The 25315-nt window shown below is 36.8% G+C and overlaps 1 protein-coding gene across 1 annotated transcript in view; it reads left to right on the top strand.

Moving 5' to 3' along the window:
* Positions 1-25315, top strand: part of ABCA13 (ATP binding cassette subfamily A member 13) — a 172296-nt gene that overhangs the window by 5448 nt on the left and 141533 nt on the right. Inside the window, exons 3-11 of the mRNA XM_027643860.1 lie at positions 321-444; positions 8505-8647; positions 9495-9523; positions 11148-11311; positions 12888-13003; positions 14042-14175; positions 15965-16129; positions 17595-17797; positions 19769-24475. Coding sequence (XP_027499661.1) covers positions 321-444; positions 8505-8647; positions 9495-9523; positions 11148-11311; positions 12888-13003; positions 14042-14175; positions 15965-16129; positions 17595-17797; positions 19769-24475 — 5785 coding nt within the window. The remainder of the gene's footprint in view (positions 1-320; positions 445-8504; positions 8648-9494; positions 9524-11147; positions 11312-12887; positions 13004-14041; positions 14176-15964; positions 16130-17594; positions 17798-19768; positions 24476-25315) is intronic.

Here is a 25315-nt window from a genome sequence, read left to right as displayed (position 1 = left end):
AAGTCTATATTCTTTTCCAAGTCACACATGATTTTGGGCTAGCAAGTATATGATATTGCAATAGTGTTACTACCAGGAAATTCAGCTTTTCAAAGATCACTCTTAAGGGTCATATATACCCTGTTGTCACAGTCTGACATAGAGGTTACTCTGTGGTTTCTGTGGTGAGAGAGTTTTTCTTGAATGGGACACCTACCATTGATACAACTTCGTCACTTTCAGATAACAGAGATGCTGTTTAGGAGAAGGGAACACAGTGTGGTGGTACAGTCTGCAACTGCCACGTCACTGGCCTTGATTCTGCCTCTGCTTGGTTTTAGGTTACTTAGAAGCTCGTGATTTACCAGGTCGGGGCCTTTATCCTTTCATGCGAACCCTTTTCTGTAATGTTGGTTCACGATGCAAGAATACTAGTTACACAGCACAGGAAAACAACCACTTCCGGTAAGTTACATGAATTCGACAGAGCTGTAGGTATAACAGTGCAACTTTTTCTACAGCAAAGGTTGTTCCCACCTCATAGACAGGGAAAATAGGAACACTGTTACTCTGTGCTAAAAGTTTCCTTCAGTGTCTTAATGCAAAAGATGTGAGGCATTAGATGGTCTTACTGAATAATGAACACTGTTTTGGGGTAAAATTGTAGTGGTACCTTGTCATATTCTTGCCCTTCACTGCTGCTGTAAGAAAGTATACTTTTATCCTTCCCTAGAAAGTCCTTTATTACATGAGTGCCAAAAGTATATCATATGCAGATTTAAACTTTAGATAGTTTGGGAGCATACATGGTGGGAGAAGTGAACACAGAAAAGCAAAACAAGGACAACTTTCAAACAATACTCATAAAGAACCAAAAAGGAACAGCAGAAGCTCTGTAATAAAAAAGAACTTGAAAAAAATTATCCATAACAGGGCCTTGAATGACGATCCCAGAATGCAGAAAGAAAAGAAATTAATTTGAATTTGGAATTTTTCTTTAAAAAAAATTTTATTCAGTGATTTTATTCACTTCAGTAATGTCAAAAAACATTAAAATGCAAAGACATTTAGGCAAATTTTCTGAAGGATGTAATCACAAACAACAGAATATGTGTATTTTAATATGTATATTATTCTTAGAAAATTGAGAATATCTGCTAAAAGATCTTGGAGGTCTGAGCCAGGTGAGCATGTGAGACCATTAAATATTTATGGTTTATTACTGTAGAGGTTTATAGGTAGCAATAAATTCAGCATGCGGCAAGTTGGAAAGCTTCAGTATCACAGTAATAGGCCATAATACTTATAGGTTGATCTCGATGATGTGTTCTAGTTATTTGTTATTTGTTATTGTTCTAGTCACTGTTATTTGTTGTAACTGTTGATTTAGCATAAGACTGGGCAAAATAAATCTTGCTTATGGGCAAACACCTTTTGCATAAAGCAATAATTTGTTAGTAGAATTGAAATCTTAACATTTTTAGCCACAAATCGCCATTAGTCAAGATGTGTTATTACACAAAATACTTACGGACAGAAATACCAGTATTATGGTAATACCCCTTGCCAAAAATTTTCCTAATAATAATAGTAATACAGTTAAAATTGTTACACGACCACTTAGTTTCTATTTCTTTCCCTGGGGTTATACTCACCTTTCCACTGCAGCTCTGGGTCATAATGTCAGTGACTGCAGCTGTGTGGTGATGTGGTTGTTACGGTAAGCCTGTAGTCCTTTGCTTGGAGGAATGTGGTGTTGATGGTTTCTTTTTCCCTCTAGGGTGTATTTGGGGTCACTTATGTTTGCTGATGTGCTTTTATACCTTACTTACTCTCCATTTGTTTTCATCTCTATGATACATCTAAATTTATGTGGTACACCTGTATGTGTATGATATCTTTTACATTTGTTAGCTACCTTGGCTTTTTTTACTTGATAAGTATAAATTTGCATTGTCCAGTTACAGTTCTGCATTTTAAATGAGCAGTGGTGAATTGTTTATAGGCATGGGGTTCTCAGAAACAGCCTGTGCCCCTTTTCTTATCATCCCAGACTCGTATTCCAGTACGGTGCATCCTATGTCCCTGCTTCTCAAGGTGTTTGCTATTATACTGAGTCTGTGTTCTTCTGCACTGTTCTGTTAATCATAAATATCTCATTCTGCACTAAATGGTCACTTGTTACTTCTATCTGTGTAAAACTATAGTGGCACTATACAATGACAAATGAAAGTAAAGCAAATAGCCATAGTCATATGGCCAGAAAAAAAAAACAAAACAAAAAGGTAAAACTAATCCAAGTCAAAAACAAAACTGAAGGCTTATTAAGACAAGTTTAGACAAAGCAAAGGTGGCAAAACTCTGTACCATGGTCTTGCAAACTCAGTACTAAGCCTAGAGCCTGTTACTTAACCCAGCACTTAATTACTGGCTTATGGAGTTACAATAATTGTTGGCCTTTTAAAAAACAGTTTCCTGAAAGGATACTTTTTATTTAAATCAGTGGTCCAGATGCCATCTAAGTGTGTTAAATCTGGAAACTATGAACTATATTGACTGCTCTGCATGATTATTTACACTGCTTTGACTGAACTGCCCAGATTATATTTCAGCTCAAAAGAAAAGCAGGAAAGAATTTCCTGGGGGCAGTCTTAGACCTACTTAAGAATTGGAGAAATTATTCAGTGGCTTTCAATTTTTCAACTGAAAAATAAAATGCATGCATGTATCCATATTTATACACTCAATAGGCTACACTGAGTAGCATATAGCCTAGGTAAGGAAAAAAGCTAAAAAGGTAGGATGAAGTTCATTCTGAGGTCAGTCTGTTCCACCAGGTCCATCAGTATAAATTAAATCAACCTCAGGGCTGCTCTGACTTATGCTGGCTGCCGAAAGCCTTAGGAAAACACACTGTCAGCTTGATCAGCCAAACATAACCAAATCCTACAGTGTCTCTGTTGACTGGAAAGATGGGGTGGCATAGGAACAGTAATATCAATTATCTTCCCTTTGAGGATTTATATCAAACAATAAATTTTATATAGGGCCTTTTTTGTGTCAACAATGTTGTGTTTATTAAGGGTAAATCAAAGACTGTGCATAGTTTGAGTGGACACTTAATCCATTTGTTTTCACAATGTGTACCACATTGGTGCTATCAATTTGAAATGCAGTAGTTGTCTTTGGGAGAAAGTAGTTCTATGACTACTGTTGGAACCTCCAAGGAAGCCATAAACCACCAAAATAACTATTTGTCAGTGAGAAACCTGAGCAGGGCTGCTCCAAGAGGGTGGCTGAGGCCAGGGGTAAAGTCATTGTGGTGCAGGCCATGCCCTCATTGTCCCTTCAAGAAACAGCCTGTGATGTGGTGAAAAGATGAGCCAGGTGAAGGTTACAAATACCTCATCAACTCTGATTTGCAGAAAGTTCTGCCACCTCCTCTGATACCTCAGAAGGCATCCATTTTTCAACAGTTCCATGGCTTTGCTCTTTGCTCCTCTCTTAAGCCACTGAAAAGGCTGCTGACTGGCAGCTCACTGATGTGATTCCCTAGCCTGATACATCCAGTGGTACCTCAGAGCAGAGGAGTAAGGAACTATCAGGAGCTGTCATGGCAAAGGACTTTTTTCCTCTGCTGTTTCCAGAATGTTCGACTCCCCACCTCATCTTAGTGGAGCGCAGCATAAAACTGAGAAAATGCAAATAAGATAAAAGCCATGCAGCACAGAATGCTATGGCTGTACACCCACATGTTTCTGTGCATGTGCATGGAAACATAATGTCTTCCTAATACTCTGAATTCCACTGCAAATCTTGAAGAATGTGATGGGTCTTTGTCCCTGCATCTAGAACTCCTAGATCTATGTTTGTTAGACTTCTCAATACCCAAAAGAAGATTAAACTCATGCTTTCTCAGACTTAGAACTACAAAGATCATGAAAACAAGACTCTGAAATATTACTTCGAAGCAGTCTAGAGTTAATTTTATTTCTCTTTATTTAGCTACAAGTAGCGGCAGCCTGAGCAGGCTCACCCAGTAGGTGTGGTGGAGCCCTGGGTCTGTCTCTGGGTCTTCTGCTGGACGGGCCACTCATAACTACATGGTAGCTCTATCTCTTTTTGCACCAGACTGGGCTCCTGGGCTCATCTGGCTGTGTTGGGGCTGTCTCTGGAGTCTGTAACACTCTCCCAGGTCTACCTGCTGGCTGCAGTCCTGGGGAAGGGTGCCCTATTGGTGAGGGCATGGACTCTTCCAGAGTTGCCTCAGCTTGACCCCCCTCCTGAAGCAGCCCTGCTTACACCAGTCCCTTTCTTCTTATTGGTCGAAAACTTTAATTTGATCAGTACCCAGTCTTCTGTGGTTCTCCACTGGAGTAGCATTAGAAGACCTCGTACGAGAACCAGTGTGGGAAAACAAAATCAAGGAAAGTCTAAGAATCAGTGATAGTATTCACGTAAGACTTGCTTAAAGGGTCAGATTTTTACTTAATGATGTGTATCTTCCAATGAGAAAATAAATAATTCTGCAAGATAGCTATATGTCTGCAGCAACTTATTAGAATAGTAGCTCTGTGTGGTCTGGGCCAGCTTTTGTAGTCTTGGGCTGTGTAACTGGAAAACAGAAACAGAAGAAAATTTTATGATCTTTCTTTAAGACTGTCAGAGAGTTGGGGAGAAAAGGAAACTTAAACATGAATTTTCTCCATTTTATAGCCAATTAAGAAGAACACTTTTTTTTGTTTCTTTATGTATTTTGGTCCACTGCATTTTACAAAGGTTGTAATTGTACGCAACATGGAGGGGAAAGATCTTTCTGTGACAGACATGCAGTTTGTCATTGTCCAGCGTGTGTATTGGTGTTGATGGAGATGTCATGTCTCCAGGCTGTTCTGAGATGGTGCAGAATGGCACAGCTGGGGCTTTGCAATTTGAGAGGAATTTTTAATGTGGTGACAGAGGTGAGGTTGAGACAAGGGTTTGCTGAGAGGCTTATGAAAATCATCAGTTTAAATGGCATTTCATATCATAGCTGAGATTTCAGATAAGCTCTGAAAAGTTCTTATTGTCATCCTGAGTAATTTAGTAATTTGGACAGAATTAGCATTTCTGAGTCATGGCTTTTGGAAATGACAGTTGCTCTTACATACTCAAAGAGATTGCAGAGTCTTTTTGCTCTTTTGCAGAACTTTGTCATGTTCAAAACTTGTACCAATGTATGTCTTTAGTTTTATTTCTGTACTCATGAAATTTGCGGAAATGCACAATTAAGGGAAGAGTTAGCATGGACGATAATGAAATTATATATATACACACATATTTTCTCCTAACATCTCACTTCTAACTATGTATGTCCTCTTATACAAATTACGGGCTTCCTCCTTTTGTTCTTTTTGTCATCCTTTGCTTCTCCTCTTTAGCATTCCTAGCAACTGCTGCTAGGAACTTCCTGGGAACTGCTGCTTGACTTCCTTTACACATGCACACACAAGAGAGTAAATGTCGCCTTCTGCTCCAGAAAGCACACATTGAAGACTCTTTGGGAGAGCAGCAGTACAACAATTAAGTATTTTTGTTGACACAGTCTCTGAAAATTGTTTGCCTTGACAGCCCCTGCATCTGGTCTTGGAGTTTAATTTCTTATCTTTCTGGCGAGATGGTGAAAAAAAAATCTCTGTAATATTTTCATCTGTTTCATAAAACAGATAACCAATATCATTCCCTTTGCCAATTCCCCTTCCAAAGGGGTTGTGGTCATCTCCAAGGGTAACCAGAGGAAGAGCTGTGGCAATGACTGCAAAAGAGGGGCATGGCAGCTGCTGACATCGCTGCTGCCCTGTAAATCCCCATGAAGCTAATAGCTCACTAACAGCTGCTCTTGTCCTGCTGAGAGGCTTGTGCTTGGGAGTGTGGTGTTTCTATGGGTCTTTCAGCCTGCACATCCTTCTCTTCTGTAATAGCCGGTTCTTATGCCTGGGGTTTGGTCCTTCTGCCATACCCTAGATATCTACAGCCCCCTACTGTTTCCTAGATCCCTCTCCAGTTTCACCATCAACTTGCTTTTCCCTGCATTTCACCCTGTAACTCCTCAGAGCCACCAAGTGCTGCCACCTGTTTTCTTTCATGTTCCTAGTCTGTGTATCTTCCCCAGTCCGATTTCCCCTACTCCATGGGACCTCTCACAGGGCAGTAGCCTGTTTTCCTAGTCCTCAAGCCTGGTAACACTGAAAGGACAGCCCAGCTGACTGTTGGTTCAGCCGCTGTGTCTGTTGTGTTCTGCTATGTCTCAAACAGGTGGCTAAAGCGCATAAAATTAGATGCCAAGTGGATGGTTTTTTTCGTTTCCCTGATCTTTATCAAACCAAGAATTGCAGATCCAATGTGCAGCAGAGTCATTGATCGAAGAAGGGAGGTGGGGGAAGGGAGTTTTTAACTCCCCTGTCACTGCTATCTGTGCCTCCTGCTGCTGACAGGGAGGCTGGCAGCACCAGCAACCCTGGAAACAGCACTGAGTTTAGCTGTGTGTTCCTATGTAAGGTGGCCTTTTTTCCCCAGAGCATTGTTGTTTGCAATGCTTCTAATACAGGGAGACCTGTAGATGGGGATACGAGGCTTGTGTCTAGTTTGGAGGGAGAACAATGTGGTTTGAAATACTGCTGTTATGCTTCACTTCTCTGAATACTTATTAAGTGACCTTGTTAAGAGAGTTAATTGTCGATTTTAAGTTCAGCGAGTACAAAAAACCCTACAAACAAACTGCAACACACCTCCCCCTACCCTAAACCCCACAAAAAACCCTCAACCAAAACTTGTGGAAAATTCTGTGGAAACCGAGCTACAGTCCTGTTTTTTTAAAGTTCTGACTGGTTGTTATTCTGATCAAGTGCTGGCCACCTGTTCATGCTCCAAAAGTAGAGTACTAGGAAATTTTCAGTATATAGTTAATGTTCCAGCTCTTTGCCAAACATCAGTGTTCTTAACTGTCTAAAATTTCAGGCAGTGGGATTGTTAGTAATGTCGGAATTTATATGGTAGTTTTCAAAAGCAATAGCTAAAGTGCAGTCACTTTCTGGACTGAAGAAACCTGCTTTTTAAAATTCCATTTAAAAGAGAAAAAAATGTGGTAAAGAATTGTTCTGCCTTTAATCCACTGAAATTTGAGGATGCTGAAACTATTTTCCAAAACCCTACTGGCTGTCAGCCAAGTTGAGATAAAAATAAGCTGTACTGAAACAATTAAGAACTTGATTGTTTTAAGATTAAATTTACTCATATTCCTTAGTCTAAAGTTGCAGACACTTCTGTGGTTCTCTGATCAAATGAAGATCAAGAAAAGAAAGAAAGAGAAATGAGAGAATCAGAAAGTTGTTGCTGATAGTTTGCTTTGGTTTGTGAATCTGTCTCATTAGTCTTTTCTTTCAGTAAGTAAAAGTTGTGCTGAAAGCAAATGTTGACATACAAGCTTTACAAGAAAGGAATGTAAGTCTTTATTATATTTTTGTAAGTGGGGTAGGACAAGAGGCAACGGGCAGAAACTGAGGCACAAGAAGTTCCACCTGAATATGAGGAAGAACTCCTTTACTGTGTGGGTGATCAAGTGCTGGAGTAGATTACCCAGAGATGCTGTGGAGTCTCCCTCACTGGAGATATTCATGAACTGACTGGACACAATCCTATGCCATGTGCATGAGCAGGGAGGTTGGACCAGATGACCCACTGTGGTCCTTTCCAACCTTACCCATTCTGTTATTCTGTGACAGTTAATAGTACTTCTAATGAAAAATAGCAATATTTTTGCTAGACAGGATTTAACTCTTGAAATTATTTGAATTTCCTATAAGAGAATACAGAATTCAACTCCCTAGTAAGTGGCTAAATATAATTATTCAATTGTTTATGGTGTCTTACGAGAATCTAAGTAATTTTGTCCTGTAAAGAGGTGTTTAAATGACTCTGACATCTGACTTCATTTGAAAGTATTGTTAGAAAGTTGTTGTGCTGTGAAGTTAGCCACCAGATAGTAGTGTGGCAGAGATAACATTTACCAGGACTATGGTTGTAATCTAAAATCAGGGAAAAGCCAATAGTGAGAATAAGATGCTGTTTTTATAGGTAGCTGTATATATTTGGAAAAAACAAACTGTTGTCTTAGATGCAATAGGAAAGCTTGAACTTTCTCATCAGAGAACCATCACCTGGAAGCATGACAAACTAGAGAAGAAAAACTGAGCGTGTTCAGAAACATTAAAGACTTCTTTGTATGTGTCTGTCCTTGGCTGCTATCAGAGTTGGGTTACTGGTATAAGTGAGCTCAGCAATTTTTCATTGCCTTCTTTCCTGAGGTTTTGAGACTCACTACAGCAACTTGCATGCTAATGAATCAAACTAAATAGAAGCTTTATAAATGCATAAGAGTTTAAAAAATCAGAATACTACTGTGATTGTATACACATTTTTCAGCTACTTGCTTTCAGTTTGTGATTATCTCACCTATCCCTCTTCTTTCTGTCAAAAACTACTGCAAGCACCCAAAGTGTTCCAGAGAAAGTCACTGGACCTGATCTAGACTTCATGAGAGAGATAGAAGAACTTGCAAAGGAATTTATTGATACTACAGAGAAAGCCATGGCTTTAGAAAAACTGTGGGAAGAAAACTCAAGGTTTTCAGGTAAGGTGTAATCTTTCTAAAAATTAATTTCTTTTCCTATCAAGTAAACTGTCAAACAAAAGAATACTCTTATATTAAAAATAAAATTAGCAAACTAATTATCTGGTCTGAACCCCCCCACACTTTTATCATTAATATCATTGTGGCCATCAAAATTATCAGAAAAAAAAGCTAACTTTCTAAAATTATGCCCTTGTATTACTTGAAAGTTAAGAAAATGGTGTGAGGGGAAAGGCTTAAAGGTAAGGATTAATAATCTGAGTACAAGGTTACTTGGTCTAACTGTATTGAAAAGTAGTTTATTAGGCTATATTTCTATTATACTAAATAGTATAGGGATGGAGAACCTCAGTAGCTCACACCTGGTGATCCTTGGGGACCTTCAGTCTTGTATTGAAACAGGGAAACTGGAAATACCAGGGTATGATGCTCCTGTTCCATTCCCACCCATACTGTGCAGCATCGCTGCTGTAGCAGGTGGGCATTTAAGACCTAACACTATCTTGTCTTTCTGACTGTTTTTCAAGCAGTTAGATTTAGGTGAAATGGTAATTTTCATGCCTGGTTGTCTGGCAGCTAGTACATTCATCTAGAACTGATGTGACGATTTCGCCTCACTGAAAAGTGAATTGTAATAAATGTCTTTTAAATTGTTTTTGTGATAATAGTATAAGAATTGGGAAGCACAGAAAATCCAATGGATCACTAGCTTTCTGGGATATTAGTTGCTTCACATGCCTTTACTTCTGTAGAAATACCCTTTTTGCACTGCTTGCTGTTGCTTATAATATTGATTCTTCTGAAGTTAATAATGTCTCTCTGTAAAGGAAAATATTTGATTTTACAGGGCTCCGTAACATCACCACTTTTCTTTCTGTAAGTATCTTTACAATCTATTTCTAAATTACAGTTCTGGGTTTTGAGGTATCTTTATTATAATGGTTAGAAGTTTATGTCCTGTCAAATTTAAGTAAACTATCCTTAAAAGAAATTGGCATATGGTTGAAGGAAACAATAACATCTTGAAATTTGATAGAGGTTTGGTCAATTCTAAATTACTGGTTTAAGCCACTCTAGGTTGTTAGTAGCTAAAATCCACAACTATTTGAAGACTAACCATGCATTAGGAGCAATTTAAAAGTGCATCTGCCAGACCATGTGCAGCTGTATAAAATAATTTTACAAAATGTCTTGCAAGGAACTCTTATCCTAAATAATAAACATTATTATTTAAGAAACAAACAAGCAGAGCCAACCAAAAAAAGCACAACAATAGAAATCCAACCCAAAACTTAAAAAAGGACTGAGTGAGATTGAAGAGATGAGACTCTTGCTTGGATGGGATTACTTTGAATTCAGGTTTGTGATCCAATAAATAGGGCAATCAGACTCAACCTGGGGATGAAGAAGGAGAGATGTGCAAGACGTAGCATAATTCCTTCCAGAATCTCTTTGGCAGTTAATGTGAAATGAATTTGGTCTTTGTGCTTTGTCCCTAATGCATTAGACCTTCACCCTTGCATTCTTAACAACTAAAGGAAGGCTGAATGGACACTGTAATAGATCTCCATTACTGTCAATTTTCTACCTTTTTGTAGATCACTGGTTTCCTTTAAAAATATTAAAAAATTTTTTCTTTCCATATTTGATTGACTGTAACAGCTACTTCATGAAACCTGGATTTCCAGTTTATAGCTTGAAATTAGATGCATTTTTATAGTAACATTTTTAATTGCTCGTAAGATACTTGACTGAAAGGAGACATACCAATATCGAATTTCATTTTGGGAATATAAAACAGAGAGAATGTATTCCTCAACATCAAGAAAATATTTAGTTAAGAGCAACCAATCACTACTAGTAACAGAGTTTGTATGCACAAGCTTCTTTTTTGTATAAACTGTGTTCATGCCACCATTATTCAAAAAAGCCCTATTGAAACATTAATTTAGAAAAGCAAAGACATCATAGTAAATAAGTGTGATAAACCCTGTCTTGCAGAGCCATCTTATTGTGTAGTCCTATAAAAGAAGGATTTTTATCTCAATTAATCTTTAATTTTTATAAATCATTATTTGAGACCCCTACAAACCGTGCAAGGATGGCTTGTCCTGGGCAGTCCCTCGGTCTTTATACCCTAGACTTAGAAATTCATTGCAGGGCTAAAGAGTTCCTTGTGCTTGAGATCTAAAAGACAATCCTTCTCATTGGGGAAAAGTTACTTCTGAAAAGAAAGAGATTCCTTAGCTGTTCTCCCAGGTCCATTTTTTCCATCAGAGCAAAGAAACACATCTGAAACATAGCTGCCATAAGTTCAAAGTACGACCAAAATGATGTGGCATATTACCAAAGCTAGAGATATGTTTCCACTCAGGAAAAATATTTCAAATGATTTCTAATTCAAGAGGGTTGGGGAAATAAGAGGCACTCGCTTTTTTAATTTTTTTTTTTCCTGTTAATGGAAGTGTTGCATGTAATTGGTTTTTTTTTTCACCTTAAGACGGATTTGAATGAAGCAGAGAAAATGATTTCTAAAGCAGAAAATCTGTACAAGCAACCATATTTCTGGAACTTTCTGCATTCACTCCCTCGTCTTGAACTGAACAGCTTTTTTACAGAAAATGAGTTAGCTTCCATAGCACAGTTACTAAAGATTATTCAAAAGTAAGTACTTTTACGTTCTTGAAAGTCCTCTGTTTTAAAATTTTATTGGTAATTCTTGTTCTTCTTACTGGCTACTTAATAAAATAAACAACTTCCAGCATCCGAGTATTCATGAGATAAAACAGGAACTTGATTGTAAGTTTGTGGTTACTTCTTTTCTTCTTCAGCAACAATATACACAGACTACAGTAACTATTGGCTACTGTGCTGAGTGAAGTTATAAATCTGTAAATACAATCTTGGTAGAAAAATCTCTACCCTGAGCCTTTAGCGTGGAGAGAGTGACAAGAGGACAAAAGTGAAGAGTGTTCATGGTTATGGTGTTTGTCTTCCCATGCAACTACCAGGCATGTGGAGACCCTGGTTCCCGGAAAGTATCTGGCTGTTGATGAAAAGCAGAGAATGAATTTTTGGTTTTGTGTCACTTGCATACACAGCTTTTGCATCACTTATTAAACTGCTTCTAGGTTGACCCATGAGTCTTTATGCCTTCCTTTTATTTTCTTCCTGTCCTGTGGGAGAAGGGAGTAAATGAACAGCTGTGTAGGTGCTTGGCTACGTGAGTGATTAATACAAGGCAACTCAGATGTTTACATATGGGTCTTTGTGCCTTGTTCATTTGGTTTTTTTTAAGACTCTGGTGCCCTTCAATGACCAAATTTTCCATCACTAATGCAATTTGGAAAGCAAGCCACAAACCCTAAAGCTTACTTTGTGGCTAGTTTTGTATTGCTATCTTACATTCTTATCTAAGGCAGGATTTAGCCAGCAGGAAGGTTCCTAAATTTATATCTCCCATGTTCTGAGCTGTACCATGCTTGCTAAGTCTCTCAGAGGTACATAAAAGAGACTTTTCACACCTATATGACCAGGTTATTTTTTCTTTTTTTTTTCCTCTCTTGAATATGTTGGAAACTGCTGATCCACTCTGGAAAACTGGATTCTTATTTGCATAATGAGAAAGGATAAGTCTGTAGGAAATAACTGGTAAATTGGACATAAACTTTAAGCAGTAAATTATAGCTACGGCTACATTAACAAAGAATGTGTTTCACAAATAAGTTGACTGAGACTGGAACTTGTAAGAAATTCAATAGATATATTTTTATCAATGCATTCTCTTATTGTGCTTTGTTTAACTTCTTGTGAGTATAAATGTTCTGCTGCTTTAAAAATACTTTTTGTTTCCTTGCAGATTGACTGGAAGTAAAATCTAAGTATTCTGTGCTGATCCTGCCTTGTTGTGGGGATAACTGGGAGACTGTGGTGGTTTTGCTCCTATTTTTCTGACATGCTCACATGTTTTCTCTCTCTATCTCTCTCTCTTTTTTAGAGGACATTAGTCTCTTAGGAGACATTTCCTTAATGAAAGTTGAGTGAAACTCTAAGTGTAAAATCTCAACTTGTGTTTTGTTCATGAAAAGTCTAATTTGATAAAACAACAGTGTTTTTTCAACAGTAAAAAAAGTGTTTTATTTTTCACTTGCTTGAAGGCCATCTCTTTTTCTAGCAAGTCCTTTCAGGTTTTTTGGTTGTATATAGAGAGATTGATTTTTGTTTTATTTTTCTCTTTCAGTACCTTAGCATCATTGAAGGATTTAGCTATGATGCCGTTAGGCCAAAATTTCTATGAAGTGGTGAAAATAGCACTGAATTTAACTGTTGCATCAGTACAAGACAGGAGCTTAGAAGGTAAGAAATTTGCTGAAGATTTTCTTTGAAGTATCTAGTTAGCATGCTGGGAATATGTAAAAGTAGTAACTGTCAGATCCTCTGCTCAGTTTCTGGTGTCTAAGAACTGAACTAGCTCATTTCTTTATTGATCTGCTTTTAAAGTGCTAATAACTAAATTTTATCAGACTCTGGCAACTATTTGGTAAACAAAGCACATTAGTCTAATACATCATGTTTACAATGGTCTTTCAATGGTGAATTTCAGAGAAAAAATAAATCAATACGAAGGACAATTTCTTCCATTTGATAGAAAGGTAGCTTCTTGTTTTGGACATGCATGTTAAGCATTATGACTGGCTTACTTTAAACTTCATTCTTCTGTTCTCATAACTTCTGCTCTCAGCTGAAGGGCTACATATCTCCAACTGCTGCTTCACTATGGGAGATGAGTTTAATTGGAGAAGGTAGGCTGGCCCCAGGATAACTCCTCAAGAAAAGGTCAGGAACAAGTTTCACTGGCAAACTGGAGCACACAATTAGATTCTAGGTGCAGCTGTGTTCTCAGCATTGAAGGTCAGGCTAAGAGTAATATGCTGTCTAAATCCTGCTTCACCTGCCAAAACAAAGGCTGAAGTGGTATAAGGGTGATGTGCTGGAGCCCTTGCACAGAGGATGAACTTGAATTCTCTGGGACTTCTGGTATTGCCCTGGTGCTCTCCTTCTTGGCAAAGATTCATATCCAGTCCATACATACACATTTGCATGACTATGTGCAGTTTAGAATGGCACCCTGCCGGGTCTGCTGACAATCACTGCGCAAGGACATCTCACCATCATCATATCAACTATTGAAATACCATCAGATTAAGTGACCTTATCACTAGTGCAATCACGGATTTTATCCTAGTGGAATTGCTGTTCAGATACATGCTTTCTGCCCCCAAGCCACTGAAAAGCTGGGAACGTGGTACTTGAATCTCATCAAGTATGAATCATCAAGAAACAACATGAGCAAAAAGAAGGAATTATGTAAATAGAAGATTTCCTTTCTTTCAGGTTTTCAATACAATCTTTCTTTTGGAGATGTTTTGTGGAATCCACTTGCGGTGAAAGCAGAACTTGAATCCAGGTTTGGTTTTGACGGTCCTCATGTTGAGAAGCTGCTAAGTTATACAGCACAATTAACAAAGGTAAATTGGTTGAAAATTTTGGTGTCCTTCTCTTTAATATTTTGTTTTATTTGTACCCTGAAGGGGTTTTACATGCCTTTCAGAAGCTGTGCTCATATCTTAGAATTGTGAAGCAGCTACAAGACTGTTAAGTATCCTGGCTTCATTCCCATCAAAAGAAATGTATTTAGCTTCAGCTGAAATTTCTACACGTGAAGACACTGATAGATCTAGTTGTTTACATTAATGAATTTATACGTCTCTAAAGTCACAGCTGAGTATGGCAGAGTCCCAGGTTTATTACCCAATCCTGTAGAGAATTCTGAAGGTTGCTCCACTAAGCTTTCAAACTAAATTCTAGATTTGAATCTACCAGGATTACCTTGGCTAGTTGCATTTTTCATCTGGTTTGCTGAACAAAGAATACCTGTGTCTTCTGTGCGTAAATTAAAGCATATAAAAAATCTTTTCTTCTCAGTTGTGCAGTCTTGATATGAATATACTTGACTGAATTGTCTCAGTGGGGCTTAATCAAGAAGATTTATCTGCTTATTGCTCAGTGGGCTTTAATCAAATATACTGATTATGTATCATATTTAGAAGAAAATCTCTTTCCTCAGAGAGGAGTTTCTAACCTATCTTCTAGACCAAAGTGAACTGTTGTGGTGGTCTGGCTTTTGAACTGCAGAAATCTTGAAACTTCTTTTGCAATTCTACTTAAGTCTGCAGTTTTTTCTAGTAAAACATGTTAATATTTATGTTAAATCTGTTTGTTCTTTGAAAGGTAGATCTTAGAGTTATATTCCAAAAGAGCTTACTGTAAAAACAGTAGATTTAAACAAAAGAATAAATTATAAAAATTCCTTGACTTTTGAATGGCCTTTAAATGAAATATCAGTGATGGCTTATTTGATCAACTGAACTGAATTCAATTGCAGCTTGGTAGCCATGATTGACTGTGAAATTCCAGGCTACTCACTTACTAGCTATTTAAGCTAATATCTTAATATTTTGTCCTTGTGTTAGAGCATTGAAGACCATCAAAAAGTATGAAGGGAAAGGTGGAAGTCTGGGTGATGTCTGTTTGGAGCACTTCAATTCTGCATCTAATGCCCCATTTTGTTTGGTGTCAAAACATCTGTGAAAATTTTTATAAATTCTCTGGTCAAAATTGAAAGGAGTTAGGATGAAGTACCTCAGAATGACAATGATAATAATAATTAAAATGTATGGAACTATTTTTGTATGCTTTAATAATATTTATATGATTGGGAATAATAAATATTTCATCACAGAATTTAAAAATCAGTCCATGGGGAAAAAATTCTGTTCTCTTGGCCACTCTGTTGGAACACACCTACTTCAATTTAAAACTACTCTGCTGCATGTAGTCTTTGGTTGAGATGTATAATTGTATTAAATGCTTTTTATATCCATAATTTTTATATTTGTAAAGTTGTTCCAATATAGTTATTCTACTGTAGGTGTACTGTATCATAGTCAAGTTAGTTCAGCACAAGTCTGCAAATTACTGTAGAAGTAGCAACACAGGTGTAGCTACATGGTGAAAATTCCTTGCATATAAAAGTCTCCTCATTCTGCCTATTTTATGGGGCCACTGGTATTTTGTACAACAGTTTGCTGCATGTGGAGAACTTTGAAGTATATACCCCCAGAATATGAGGGGGTTTTGTTCTCACTGAAGAAGGCTATGTGATATTCTTATTTTTGCTAGATAAGTAAGTTGATAGCAGAGATAACACTCAGCAGCTCTCTTGAGATACTCATTAATTTCATATGTCCCTGCCAGATTCCCACAGGAGAGACACTGGAGCAGTTTGTATGCTCTGCTCTGTCCAGTGTGCCAGAAGATGAAGCAAACAAAGAGAATAATGGACAGGGCTGCATTTCTGCACGGCATGAGGCCAAACTGTATCTTGTTCATGCTGTCAGCAAGCTCAGACTTTATACACAGGTACATTTTAATAAGATAACAGATTGAATCCGTAATTTTTGCATGTAGGCTGTCAGCAGTAACTTAGTTAAAAGATCTGTTATTTTCATGACTTTTTATCATCTTGCTAATAAGATGAAGTAATCCTTATAAAGAATCATTACAGTGGAAGTATAATCTATCACCATGTGTCCACTTAATCAAATTTTCTCATTAACTGAAATTCATATTTGCAATCTTATAGGGAATATAGTGAAATATACTGCACTGCAAAGACCTGTCAGAGGCAAGATCTGTCCCACCTGAGACTGAATGTTGGGCAAAACTAAAAGATGACTGGAGGCCTCCACTTATAATTAATGAATAATTAATTTATTTTTAATTCCTCTTCACTAGCTCTGGCAATAGTGGCAAAAGAAGGTTGAAAGAGATGAAAGTAAAGCTCCACTACAGCATTCTGATCTAGCAGAACAGCTTGGCATACAGACTCTATAATGACATAAGTATAGTTGCTTGGAGGAAAAGATAAAACACTCAGATGTTTCCTAAGGAAAACACCTAGTTACCTTAACACTGATGTTTGTTTTTATACTAAAATATGGGGCTTTTTTTCCATTAAAAAATATAAACCTGTATCAAGCTGATCTGGAGAGTTTTGCAATATAGTCTAAAGAAAGCAGGTAGAGTTTCCTGTTTATTTCCTCAAAAATATAGCCTTTGATAAAGGTTTCCCTGCTATATGATGACTTGAAGTAACAATTTAATGTGATTGCCAAAACTAATGCGTTAATTCCTATGTAGGAAAATCCAGTAATAATTTCAGCCATGATTTCAAAACTCTTAGCAAGAGTTGACATTCTTATGATGGTAACTTGAAGTACTGTAAGCTACTGGTCACTGTGAATTTTCTGAGGGAACTGGACTTCACTTAGAGTAAATCTGTTATATCCACTTGGCATTAAAAAAAAAAAAAAGGTAATGATGGAAGATAGGAGAGCAGTCAGGAGGTTTGGCCAGGCCTTGGTATCTTATTCTGGGCTACACAAAGGGAGCATGCAGGCTCCTTTGCCATCTCTTTGTGAGATGGACCCCCAAAAATGTCAGGGTTGCTGGCTTCCATTGTGTTGGTAGTATAGGCAGAATTCTGGTATAGGAAGTCTGAGACTGTGGAGGTCAGCTTTTGGTTGGTTTCAGACTCAGGTCATCTTTTTACAGTTCTTGGGTCTTTGGACAGGGACACCAATACATAGGAGGTCAGTTCTCTGTATGAACAACCATTACCAATTTGCAGGTCAGTCAAAACTGTATTGAAAATCAACCTTTGTAAGGTCAGCAATTTCAGAGTCTAGATGGTTGTTAGGGAGAAATTTTACTGTCAATGTTAATTGTGTGATTTTTTTAAAAGACATGCAAATTCTGTTTACTGGATGAATAGGAAAGCTTTGATTCTGTAACTAGGTGTTCTATTTTGTATTCAATCTGCCAGGTAATTGAGCAATGGCTTAGCAGCAGCAGTCTCTCTCAGAATCTCCTTTTGGAACTTAGAAGACTAATAGCTGATTTAGTATCTCAGTTTCTAGATGAAAGGGAAGCCAGGAAACTTTTTTCAGGCATAAATACCCTGATCCAGCAATGGAATGAGAAATCAGATGCCTACTTTTCAGAAGGATATACTGCATCTCATGATTGGTAAGTTAAGTTATACTGATCTTTCTGCAACTTGTTTTATGAAGTTCAGATCAACCTGAATATTCATTTTCACATTGCATTTAATTAATTTCTGTTTTGTGGTGTTTTTTATTCTGTAATTCAAAACCTCATATACAGTCAAATCATTGTGCTGATGATTACACATTCTGAAAAAGAAATTAAGTCTGTGCTTCAGAGTATAGCTACTTACAGGTTCAGCAGAGGACCTGGCTACCACATGATCAGGACTCACAGGAATCAGCATTTGGGCATTTTGAACTAGGACCTGAATTCTTTATCTTGTTCTGCAAACAAAGTTTAATTCCCATAAAGAGTTGCTGTGACTCAGTAATGCTTCTTATGTACAGCGAGTCCAGTGCATCTAAAACATTTTGGATTTTTATTGTAGAAGTCAAACTCATGTTAATTGTGCAGAAGATCTTGTAGCAGAAGCCTGCTATGGAGAACAGAATTTTAAACACTTAGCATTAATTGTATGTATGTAGTTTCCAATCTCATCTAGGGCACCCTGAGGCTATGGTTTCTTTTGATGTTTTTAAACTTTTCTTACTATTCCAAGTTCTCCATTTGTTTTATCACTCAAGGCAAATGTAAGCAGTTTATATGAAGATATGACTGTAAGTTCTATACTTAGAATGATACGTTTTGTCAAGCTATTAAAATATTCCTGATGAGGAAGGTTCTACAGAGGACTTGAGCTGTAGATGAAAGGAGTTAACGTTTGTCAAAATTGGCATGCCTCAAGAAAGGTATACAGCACAGGATCTGATATTTCCCTCTTTCTAAATGCACACTGGATGACTTGCATTGCTTCTGGGAGCTATAATGTTGGCCTCAATTTGCCATTGCTTGTAATAACTCTACTTGTTAATATAAAGCACTACCACTGGAGGACATATGATTCATGCTATACAAATCAACATCTGAGGATAACTCTGAAAGACGCAATCCATTATATACTGATGAGAGAGAGATTGCAGTCAAGTTATTCAATGATTTAGTAGTGCATTTTGGAATTCGGTTCTTATTTATAGAAGGAAACTGCTATACTACTGCTGTTGTAATGAAACTACAAAGTAGATGATATAGTGACTGCACAACAAGAAAAAACCCATATTTTTTCAGCAGTTTTACCTTTTTGTTTGCACTGCACAATGTTTTTGTGCTTTACCTCTTTGACTGCAGAGTCCTGAATCTGGAAAGAAAGAAAATATATTTAAGGATAAGGTATCTTTAACTTTGAGACCCTTGCATTGGAAGGCTGTTTTTCACTGTGCACCTCCTCTTGACCAGTCTTACAGAGCTAGTAAATGGTTTTTCTTTTGATAAATACGCAGAATAATGGAAATGTCTGTTGGAGCATTCTAATTTTCACTATGATTTCATGTTTGGGGGTTTTTTTGGTAGGTATTAAAATAGCATTGTTCAGGTATCAGCCAGTCAATAGGAATATTTTAGCATTCAATAATTATGGGAAAACAAAAAATTCTTCAGCATTCATAGAAAATGAGAGGTTTTGATCAATTACATTGATATATTCCTTTCTGTAAAATAATTAGTCCGTGGAACATAAAAGCTTTACTCTTTTCAGCAGCTGAAAATGTGACATACTCAAAGGTGTTTGACTCTTTGTGGCTTACAAGCTTGATTGTAATTACTGTTAAATGCACATTTCCTTGACCTAGCTGCCTACATTCAGGTTTTGATTTGAATGGAGTTGTGAGTTTTCAATGAATTTTTTTCACGTTTTTGAAAACCAAAGCAATTGTCAGTTTGTGCTATTTCACATTTTGTGGTGGTTAATTTGTGACTGCTATTTAAATTATATTTGGAATGTCTTCAAGTTAAATAAAGAGACCTAGATTCAAAAATTATAAATTATATATGTAACCAATTCCTGTCTGTCTATTAGGTAACTAACAAGAAAAAAACTTATAATTAATTTTTCAGGACTTTGACTTCTTTCAAAGAGTTTTTGAAGAGAGAAGAAAACTTAAGGATTTCTGGTGAAAAGGAAACAGATCATCTTTTTCATCTTGTAGAAGTCATAGAAGAAATTATAATGTTTGATTTCTCAGCTTCTTCAAAACAGTCTCTAATTGAAAATGCCTTGAATAATATAATAATATGGATGAAAAATTTTGCTCAGGGGGAGGATTCTGTCACCAATTTCTCACTTGCAGTTGCTGAACTCCATAATGAGCTACAAAAAGAATTCCAGCCTCTTCAGAGGTTCTGGTCAAAAAAGAAGACAGAAGTTTTGTGGCATATAGTTGAAATTTTCTTCTCTGAACTTGGTTTTAGGCTTTCTCATATGAGTCAAGTGGAAGAGGAGGAGGTAATTGAGAACTTGTCTAGAATTGTATCTTCCATTACAGAAAATAAACTCCATAGTAGAAGTATGGTATCGCTACAAAATATCCTGACTGACTGGTCAGATTTAAATGTTACTGCTTTGAACCATTTAAAACATTTAAGTGAAAACTTCCTAAGAAATCTCTATGAAGTTGGATCATTGTCTAGTGACCATGTCAATGTGTCTTTCACCACAATTCCTGGACTGAGTAATACCTCCTCTTTATTTCTCTCAAATGCAACTTTTATGTCTAAGGTACAAGAATTAGGAGATATTGTGCATGATTTCCTCAAAAACATCCAAAAGTTAAACAATACTAGTGTGACCTCACTTGTTCCAATAATTTTCTCTCTGTATCAGAATGATGAACTGGTCTTAAATATTAAGAACAATAGCACTCTGTTAACATTTCTTTATGAGACTTTAAAAGATATGTTATCTTTTCAAGTATGGCATGATTTCCAAAATAAGGATCTAGTTTTTGATTTTCTGTCTGAAACTTTTGACCTTCTCTGGAACCTCACCAGTAAGTCTCTGTGTGAAAAGTTACTATTATTTTACAACTACACAGAGTTTCAGGCCCAGTTTGCTGCACAGAATGGAAAAAAAGAGATGCAAGTGGTCTATGGCACTCTGAGCAGCCTTAAAATTTTATTTATAGATGAAGAGCTCCAAACAGCGGCCTTTTGTTATTTGACTGAGTTTCTTGATATCTCTCAGGAGTGCCTGGTCAATAATGGGTGCACTGATTTTTATCTAGCAAATATTAGTTCTGCAGATCATTCAGCAGAGGTTTATGACTTACTTCTGCTTCCATTGGACAGTGTCCTGTCTAATCTAACAAACCTGGGAGATAACATAAGTGTGCCTTCTGCTTTGCACTGCACTTTTACATGGCTTCAAATGTGGACAGAGATTTTTGAAGAAGGATCTAAAATCTTAAATTTGAATTCAACCTTTTTTGTGTGTCTAAGAAATGATTTGGCAAATCTCTCCCAAAGTCTTCTAAATGCAACTCATGACCAACTATGCAATAATACAGCTATGGATATTCTTGAATCTACAAGAGAAGCAATGAAAATATTAAAAGTTGTATTTCAAGAAGGTGGCAATTTAAATGACTGGAAAGATTTTGAGGCTTTCCTTGCTAGTCTTCAAAATGTATTTAACAATGCATTTGATGTCACAAGCTTGCTTAAAGGTAACAGTTTAGAAAGTGTTTTAGAAATGATGGGAGTCGTGATAACTGAATTGCAGAAATCTATACTGAAGGTTGTTAATGGAGAGTTTTTGAATTCTTGGCTTGATATTTTCATCTCAGGAGAATCTGAGGGTGAAGATAGGGGTGTTGGTGTATTTTCCATTGGAAATTCCCTTTCTACTATTCTCAAGCTCTCACAAAAGGAACTTGAAATTATTCTTACTGAGATAAATCACACAACTGCTTTTTTAAAAAGTGTACCTCGAGACGAATATATAGTTTGTATCAGCATTTTCCAGAATATTACCAAACTAATTTTGAACAGTAGTCTGAAAAACATAAGCTATTTGCAAACAAATTTTTCACCTCATCTTAATTCCTTTCTAAACCTCTATAGTACATTGGATGAAGCAGAGGATTGTAACAGATGGATACATGGATTAAGTAATCTCAGTGAAAAATACAAGTCATCTTCCCACCTTGAAAGTGCAAAACATTTTTTATTTCTTCTGCAGTCTCTGGGAAACACTGAGACAGATACTAAGCTAATGAATGTGATGGACTTTGTTAATTTCATTTTTAATTTGATACTTCCTGAATGTTCCCTATCTGTTTCTGATGTTATTTGTGTAAATGTTTATTTCAATGTCATAGCACAACCTTTAAAATTTATTCTCCCTGATTTTTATGTAAAAGATGAAATTAGTAGACTTGAATTTATTTTTAGACTTTTAAATAAGTCTGGGGGGCAAATGAAAATGGTTATCAGTGATTTAGTGGGGCACTCATTGTATATGTCAAATAAGACTGATTTTAGTCAGTCAGTCCATGGATTTAGCAGTACTTCGAGAATGCTCCTTAATCCTTTTCATCGCATTCAGCATTTATCAGTGGAACTTTTGTCAGAAATTCAAACTCTTCTGAAAAATAGAACTTCTGAAGTTCAAGAAAACAGCTCCTCTCATTCAGACATTGAGATTGAACCTTTCTTACATGAGAAAAATATCAATTTGCTGATGGAGTTCTTTCAAAATGTGATTAGAAAACTTGACTCAAACTTGCAGAGTGAAAACAAAACATTTCCGCAGAAACTGAAAGAAACAGCAGCTCTAAATATTGAACTGGTAAGAAAGGCACTTAAAATTTTCAAGTCTCTCACTTTTACTGACATTCCATTAAGAGATGAAAAGGAGTTTCTAAAGCACATGGTAGCCTTGGTGGAAAACATGAGAAACATTGATGTTGAGTTCCTGACAAGTAGATTCAAACAAGTCCAGAGGAATATAGATAGTTTCTTTAAAAATATCAAACCTTTTTATATTGAGAACTCTGAGTTAGGAACTTTAACAGACTGGTGGGATGCGTTTGAGAACATTTCCTGTCATTTGAACCTGACTGGCTTATGGCAAATAACCCAACTTTTTGAACAGGATGAGCTCTATGATGTAGAAGATGTGTTCAACCTCTTCTTTGATGTCATCAGCCTTATGGAAAGATTAGCCCATGGAAACACTACAGAAGCACTAACTGAAATATATGCTTTCATACTGACTCAGGAAGAAAAAATGCCAATGTTTACCGATGAGGAGTTGTCTGATCAAGTAGAAGGTCTTCTAATGTTATTGGAGACACTGACAGACATACCTGATAAACCTGCAGAGGTCTCTGATTGTTTTTCTGCAGCATTCTGCTGGACTCTGACAACAGCAGCACCTCAGAATGATCCCACTGTCAAACCTTGTGACTTTATGCATAGCAATTCTACTCTTAGTTATAATGCAGTCATTGAAGTCATTAAGGAGCTTAAACTCATCACTCTGGAGGACAGTTTCTCTTGCTCTAGGGAAGACTTTCTGATGGATATTTCTCTCAATCTGACTTGCTTTTTTCATCAGATCAAAGAATGGAACTCTATTCTTTTGAAGTTTTCTGAGCTCCATCATGTAAATGGCTCAGTTCTCAAAGAGCTGCTAGATTTTTGGAATGAGCTATCTCTTTATGCTGTGCCACTGCATGTGAATAATACATATACAATCAATTGTTCCTCCACACCGAAGAGCCAAGTAGCTTTACAAATCATTGAAATACTGGGCAGTGTTTCAGTGGTAGAAATGGAGATGGCCAAAGATCTTCTGGAACATCTTTATGGTGGCCTAAGTTGGAACAGACACTCAAGAACATCACTCAAGGGTGTTCTTACTAATGTTAAGAATATGACCAGTGAAGTTTCTCAACTCCTGAATACAGATGCTGTCACTTCTTTTCTTTCTGTAATTCAGCCTCTAATGACACTGTCATCTGTTGGAAACCAGACATACTCAATGCTCATGATAATATCTGCTTTAAATGAAAATATCAATATATCTGATAACTTTGAGAACTTCTGGTTTCCTATAGTTACAAGCATAGAAAATTTATTGGTGAATTTTAGTGTTAAAGAGTTACTTGTGGCGGTAGACCAAGGGTTTCAATTACTAAAGTTAGCAACTGGACGGTCCTATTCAGTGGCTCCTGATGTTTTAATACAGTGGTTTAAGACATCATCTGTAGATGCTATATTAAGAAATTTTGAAGATATGCAAGGCATTGTGAAGAACTTTCTATGCGAGTGTAACAATAAAAATTATACTAAAATAATACATGCTCTAATTCTCCTTATGACTAATGAAAGTTCATCAAATGACCTACTGCTGGCTGTCAAAGACATTATTGACTTTCTGGAACTTTTCCAAAATAAGTCTAAGGAAGACTACACTGGTATGTTGTTTGGTGATGGTCATCTCAGTGGAGAAAAACTGACTCATAGCCACTCTGCTACTTCAGTTTTGTTAAATGATCTCCTTCATATAATTGCTGATCTTGCTGTTATAAAAGAAGAAGCCTTGCATACAAACAATACTGAGCTTCAGATAGTTGACTTCATTGACTCATTTTTTTATAAGGCACAATATGGAGAAGCTTCTACTCAGTCCCAAAACAGAACTCTGGAGATCATGCAAGAGATTTTGCAAGTGATATTTCAGTCTACTGTAGAGCACGACAGGAACAAAATAAGACTATTACTAAAGGATTTGCATAAGGATGTAATGGCAGAAATGAGGTGAGAGTTTTCTATGTACTCATTTTCACAAGTGCACTGACAACGACAGAAGGGCTCTCTGTTTATGAACAGCTTTTATTAAGCTTTTATTAAGTTAATTACTGTTTCATTTCTGATTTTTGCCAACTTATATTGTTGAGGCCAGTGGTATTGAGTATCAAATTATATTGTGTGGACCACATTATCGATGTGGTTAGTCATCTATATTGTAACTTAAATTGATTTCTTTAGAATTATTATAAAAACAAATATTTGAAGATACTTGTATTTTAAAATCCTTACAGGTCTGAATATTGATCCCACAGTTATTGGTGGGCAACAGCCATTTTTGGCTATGGTACTAAATATTAAGGAATGCTTGGAACTAATGCTTTGTGGTGTGTGAGTTCTTTTTTTTTTTTTTGCTATATCCAAATGTATGTCTGTGAAATTTCTTCAACTTAAATTTGTTCATGTCTTATGCTATGGTTATAGTGTTAAGTTGTTCAGTTTAACAAATGCAGTTTCTGAAAAAATCTTGAGCTGATTACTCAGATCAAACATAATCCAGCAGCAGAGGAAACTCTGCTTCAGGAAAATGTTTACTGACACTTATACGAAAGTACTCTTTGGTTGGAGTTGCTGCATTTGAACAATACTGAATAAGCCCACAAGATGACTGCTCCACACAGCTCTAGGGTGTCTTGCTGGTGGAGCTACTGGTCTACTGACACAGACCAGCTGAGAAATGGCATACTGAAGTTCATGCATGTCTCTAATGTGGTATTGAGACCTTTATGGTTGATTTTATGCAAATATGTGAAACCAGTGGTCAACAGGGCCAGGTATTAGCCAAATCTT

This window comes from Corapipo altera, unplaced genomic scaffold (assembly GCF_003945725.1).
Source record: "Corapipo altera isolate COAL_440 unplaced genomic scaffold, ASM394572v1 24b, whole genome shotgun sequence".
Taxonomy (NCBI): domain Eukaryota; kingdom Metazoa; phylum Chordata; class Aves; order Passeriformes; family Pipridae; genus Corapipo; species Corapipo altera.
Note: the sequence above shows the minus strand (reverse complement) of the source record. Positions and strands in the feature narration are given on the sequence as shown.